Source organism: Nicotiana attenuata, unplaced genomic scaffold (assembly GCF_001879085.1).
Source record: "Nicotiana attenuata strain UT unplaced genomic scaffold, NIATTr2, whole genome shotgun sequence".
NCBI lineage: Eukaryota > Viridiplantae > Streptophyta > Magnoliopsida > Solanales > Solanaceae > Nicotiana > Nicotiana attenuata.
The window spans coordinates 101,555-107,554 of record NW_017673553.1 but is presented as its reverse complement, the minus strand read 5'-3'; the positions used below and the strand labels follow the sequence as shown (position 1 = coordinate 107,554).

Genomic DNA, 6,000 nt, shown 5'->3' with positions numbered 1-6,000 from the left:
AAGAAGGTCACTCAGTTCATATTGATTATGACGAACTTACTAAGGCAATGCAAAACCTTTGAATTTACTTGTTGTTAAAAATGTAAACCTTTCAATTTGTAAGTTTGAAATTTGAATTATGAAATAAAAGTAGCACTTCCAATAAGTGCAATTTTTTCTCATCTTCCTTGTATTCTTTAAATTAATACAAAAGTATTAATATAACTTACAATAGTTATACAAAATTCCAAAAAAAAAAAAAAATTTAAAAAAACAATAAACCCGGTCCGGCCCGGTCCCCTCAACCCGTAAACCTTACGGTTCAATTTTTATCCGGATGAACCCGAACCCGTTAAACCCGTTAAGACCTAGCCCGGAACCGGCCCGGAACCAAATCCGTACGGGTTCAAATAACACAGGCCCGGACCGGCCCACCCGTTTAACACCCTTAATTAATTGTACCCTTAAAATATACTATGGTATAGAATTGGTAATTTGGTATATTAAATGTAATTATATCAAACCTTAAACGTTGAGTGCAATAAGATTTAGCATATGGTATAGGAATGTAAAAATATCATTAGGCATTAGGCGTCCATAGTTGAAGAGTTTCCAATCTTCATCGTCTACTTCAGCTGCCTTCAAGCTTTCAACCTTTGTCTTTCCAATCGCTACCCATTAAATTAATAAATTTCCCCTATATTCTTGCCCTAGCTTTTCAACAGCAAAGGCCGCTGCTCTTACTACCCCGTCAAGCATGGGGAAGACAGCCTCACGGTCAGATCTTAAATACTACTCTTAATTAACCCTTGTATTATCTATTACCCTTAGTTTTTTTCTCTCTCACTCTCTAATTTTTTTTCGTTTTTGTATTTCAGTGGAGATGCAGCCGCTCGTGCTGAACGTAAATTCGAAAAGAAGCTCGAGTTCTATGCCAGTAATTTTCTTGACCTTGTACTCGATTTTGTCTAATAGATGTCTCCTTTTTATTTTTTGTGTTATGGCATATCTATTTTGAGTTCACATATCTAGTGATTGGATTCCTCTAATGCATATTTTAACTGGAAATTTCGCATGGTTCTTTCTACAGAGGTTAAACAGACAGTTACTTCATTAGCTGCCCAGAAGTCTATCACTAAGGTTTGTGTTCTTGCCCCCTTTTTTTCCAGAAACTTTGCTTATTGTCCTAGGGTTTCAATCATTGTTGACTTTAGCTATCGAGTCTCTAACTTGAGACTGTAAACATACTCCACTCAGCACTGTTGTCAAAGGCACCCTTAAAGCTCGCTTAAGCCCTGAAGCGAGGCTCAAAACATGTTGAGCGCTTCGCCTCGCTTTGAGTGCGCTTTAGTGTCTCATCAAAGCTCTAAGGCATACTTGCCAATGAGTGTAATCCTGGAAGGCGACACTAAACAATTGACATTTCACTTTCTCGTAAATTTTTCCAATTTCTTTGTCCATAAATTTGTTATTTATGCTTATAATTATTAGTCTTGGGCTACATATACTTGTTTTTACTTTTTCTCCAGTTGCGCCTTTTTTCGTTAAAGCCCACGCTTTATTTGCTTTTAAAGCCCCAATGAACCTTAGAGCTTTTTTGCGCTTTTCGCCTTTAATAACACTGCCACTCAGGGCAGGGGCGCACACATTATTTTTGGTAAGTGGTGTCAAAATTTGAAAAAATGAATGAATGAATAAATCACTCTAATGAAGCGTTGTCATTTTTTATATTTATACTCAATATTGTCATTTTGTATACTTTCTATATATACATATTTAATAAAAATTCCGAAGCGGTGTCACGTGATACTACTTGCCGCAAGGTGTATCCGCCCCTGCTCGGGGGGTTTATTTCTGCTGCTAAATAGAACTGTAGAAATGAATGATGCACCTAAAATGTTTCACCTCTATCTCTGTATCCAAAAATAGATGAAGTGAAAGACTTGGAATAAAGGCTTATTCTGCTTTCCTTTCATACTTACTGATGCACTCTCTTTCACGTGCTCTAGTTTAATATATGGGGCAATATGCTGGATGAAATTGGGAGTGTACATCCGTGGGTGCTTCCTATATTTGACTTAACTGTGAAAAATAAAAAATTGAAGAAGACTGCCAGATAGTGAAGGTTGCAGTGGTGTCAACTGTCAAGTATCCATATTAATTTTGATTAGTTCTTCTAAAGGAGACAGCTTGAACATAGTGGTCTAATAAGTCTCATCTTGATCTTTTATTTTGGTAAATAAACAATGTTATTACCACAGAATATTTATAGCTCAATACCCCCTCCCCAAAAAAAAAAAACTCTCCTAAACTGTCAACCTACCAGTTACACAGAAGAGAAAGTCTCATCTCGATTAATTGCATCTTTGCTGCTCTTTTTCTGCTTTTTGTCGCTCTAAATGGGATCACATCCCAAGAGATGCTGTAAGATTCTTGGAAAGTTGTGACTTTCTTAAGTTGTATGATGTTGTTTTCACCTGAGCTAATTTGGGAATTGGGATACAGGTTCTTTGAAGTTGATTATTCATGTGTGTCGCTGTATTTTTGCAATTCTGATTCTCGATATCTACCGTTCCTGCACTATTCGTCCTTAAGTTCGCCATTAACTCTAAGATGCAAAGAAGAGTCAACATAAGTTCTAGTTGCCAACTTGCTATCCAGCGCCCTTTCACCAGCCCTAAAAATAACATCCTATTTATTTTTTCCCATTTTCATGCACTCCAAAATATCAGTTCCTGTTCGTACAAATTTTCTTCATGTGGTTTCATTCACTTAACTCTTGAATTATTAAGCCCCAAAATTTGCATCTAGCGTCAGGGTTCAATGTTTCACAGGAATGTGTTTCTAACATGATGGCTGGAGGATATACTTCACTTTTAATGTTTGATATTGGAGTTGGTTACATGATATAATATAACATAGTGCAACAGTTCTCTGGTAATGAGTTGACTAATTAAATTTATAAGGTACAACCCTGTTCTTGTTGATGCTTCTCTTGGAGCTATACCCTATGATTTTTCTGCTGAATAGGTGTTCATTTTTCTGCCAGAAGAAGAAAGTAAGAAGCAGGCAAAAGAAATTAAAGGCTTATGATCTTTCTGAACTTTCGGAGTTTCTCCCGGAGTTCAAAGCCTCTCAGCAACCAAAACCTGCAGAGTTCAAGTTGAAAAGTAAAAATAGGAAAAATTTAGTGTGAGTACTTAAAAATTTGTTTATCTTTCAAAAAACTCTTGTCCTTTGTATGATAGAGCAATTTGTTCCTAAGAATGTATACATTTCCTACAGGGTGAAGGAAGGCAATCAGTTTCAAGCAGTTATTAATCATCCTGCTTTCCAGGCAGATCCACTAGGTGCCATTCATCAACATCTGCAAAGCACGCAGCCTACCCCGGATGAAAAGCCAAAAAGAAGGGAAAACAAAAATGGAAATAGAAAAGGAAAAAAGAAATCTAAAGCCTCAGCCGCGCCACAGTCAATGGAGATATAATGTGCTCTTCAACTTCACTTTTTTTTCCTGCTTCTAGTAAAGATCCCCATTTGCCAAAGATTGGTGTGTTGGTCTGTGTTCATAGTAGTTCACAGTGCTACTAAATTAGCAGCTATTTACCGCTATGATCTTGCCTAGAACGTGCAGGAAAAGCAATTAAGTAAATCTTATCATTCTCTTGCCTTGTCATGTATCGGTCGAATACCATCATTCATCCGTTGAGTTAGTTGCAACTTGCAAAAGGTACACAGAGCTTTACATTAAAGTATTTTGCAAAGAGCCTCACTGCAATTTGTTTTGTTTAACATAGAAGATTCACTACAATTCAACAGAATTTAGAAAAACGATTTTGGTTTAATTAGAACTTCCTGTTTTCAAACTTTATCAGCTCTTTTTTTTCTTTTAATGATGTAATTTGCGTACTTCATTTTTCATATTTCTTTAAGTTGTTAATATCAACCTTTGATGCCAAGCTTGTTCATTTTTCTTTCATCATATTTCATTTTTTAGTTGAATATGGACTTTGCGCAGACGTAATTAAAGTTAAACAACAATGAAAGCCCAATTGAGTTAAGTGGCAGAGTCACGTTTACCGAAGGGGTTTCAACTGAATTCCCTTCGCGCCCGAAAAGTGTATTGTGTATATAGGTGAAAATTTGTTTTTATGTGTACCTTGGATCATTACGACTGATTGAGTTAGTCGTAGTTTGTAAATTTTGACTCTGACCTTGTGAACTGTGATAATGTTAACCTTACGTTTTAAACTTGAGATCTCTTATACCCTTCTGTTATAATGATCATTATCTGTAGATAGGAAATACCGATATATGCCACGCTAAGATGAGTTGTGGTTTTAGCTGCAAAAGGCAATTCCAAGCGTCTTCCCTTCGAGCCTTAGACTATTGATATGATTGTTACCGAGGTGGAACCAGGATTTGATGTTTATGCGTTCGGAATTTTAGTACTTTTAAGTTACTAAATTTTAAATTAATAATTTATATATATTCATTGAATTTTTACAACAAATACAAAATTTGAACATAAGCTACTGAGTTCGACCGAAGCTGTAAGCTAAAAGCTAACTCTGCCCTGATGGTTGATGCTATAGCGGTGGCAAATGGGTTGTATTTGGGCTGGTCTAGATAGGCTGACTCATTAAATGGATCGTTGCCCAACCCTTTCACTTTGGTTAAAATGGGTTGGGTTAAGATGGGCTAAATAATGGGTTGTAATACAATCTGCCCAAATTGACCTAAATCTTTACAATATTCTCAACTTTTAAACAACCATGCATAACAATTATCTTATGTTTTGGGTTCATTTAGGTTGATGATTTTTGATGGGTTAACTTGGGCTAGGCCAAAACAGCTCATTTTTAAAAGGGAATCTTACAAAAAAGTCCCAAAAAAGTTCCAACTTACCAACCTCTAGCCATTAATCATATACTTACCAAAACTAGTCAAGCATATATAAAAATTGAAAACCTAAGGAAATGAGGTTCTTTCTCTCCAAGAATCACACACAAAGATCTCCTTACATATTTTCAAGCGTGATTAGCAACATTATATGCAAAAAATGACCTTTTTCATTGGATTTAGTTGAGATTCATTGAAAACATATAATGAGTCAATATACAAAATTTGAGAAAGATTGGAGGTGATTTCGTATCAAATTTCGTAGTTAAAATCGAGTTCAAATTTTTTTCGACGGCACATACATGTATATCACACGCAGGTATACATGTGATACACATTTGATACAAATATGATACATATGTGGTACACCTATCATTTTTTTCATGTTCATCTTCTACTTCAAATTTTCAATTCAAACCACCTCAAAACTCCACCAAATCATCCCAACACTAAGATTCAAGCTCTATAAGATGTACCCAATGTCACGACCCAAAATGCAACTAGCCGTGATGGCACCTAACCCAACCCGCTAGGTAAGCCAGTAAGAATAAACCGGTTCAAATGATATTTATTAAGAGAAGAAATGATAATACAACTGAACTATTATACAACAATTCCCAAGGACTGGCAGTACAAATCACGAGCTTCTAAGATTTATAGTTTACAAAGCTTATATGAAATAAATACATCATCTGTCCAAATGTAAATAAACAGATTTTCATACGTCTAGAGCTACCCCGAACAAGAGGCAGCTGTAACTGGAACGCATGTACGTCTTCAATGTTAGCTTCCGTCATACACAACAACATCAACACCCAAAATCTGGACGCAAGGTACAAAAGTGTAGTATGAGTACAATCGACCCCATGTACTCAAGAAGTAACAAACCTAACCTTAGGTTGAAAGTAGTGACGAGCTGGAACATAGGTCGGGGCCCAACACCAATAGCCAACAACAGTTCATAACAACATCATAAAAGTGCTAAAAGAAGTAACTCAGAGACAAGATGCTCAACTCTTCCACAGTTTTGGAAAATAGGCATGCTTTTCAAGTATATTAGTGAAAACTCAAATCTTTTACCGAAATCACGAAAATATGAGTAAGTTTGTAAAACTGTAA

The 6,000-nt window shown here is 36.0% G+C and overlaps 1 protein-coding gene across 2 annotated transcripts; it reads left to right on the top strand.

The window, feature by feature from the left end:
* The first annotated feature begins 561 nt into the window (after positions 1-561).
* On the top strand, positions 562-3,824 carry LOC109216711 (putative ribosome biogenesis protein slx9-like). Of its 2 annotated transcripts, none has more exons than XM_019380897.1 (5): positions 562-756; positions 858-916; positions 1,070-1,119; positions 3,032-3,171; positions 3,265-3,824. In XM_019380897.1, exons 1-5 carry the CDS (start codon positions 737-739, stop codon positions 3,464-3,466), a joined length of 471 nt encoding a protein of 156 aa, XP_019236442.1. In that variant the 5' UTR covers positions 562-736; the 3' UTR covers positions 3,467-3,824. The 2 variants fall into 2 exon arrangements, with proteins under 2 accessions (XP_019236442.1, XP_019236441.1); XM_019380896.1 differs by having other exon boundaries at positions 3,029-3,171.
* Positions 3,825-6,000: the final 2,176 nt, after the last annotated feature.

Coding starts and splice junctions, on each gene's coding strand:
- LOC109216711 (XM_019380896.1), top strand. CDS start 737: ATGGGGAAGACAGCCTCACG. Junction 1,120..3,028: donor CCCAGAAGTCTATCACTAAG/GTTTGTGTTCTT, acceptor TTTTTCTGCCAG/AAGAAGAAAGTAAGAAGCAG. Junction 3,172..3,264: donor AAAAATAGGAAAAATTTAGT/GTGAGTACTTAA, acceptor CATTTCCTACAG/GGTGAAGGAAGGCAATCAGT.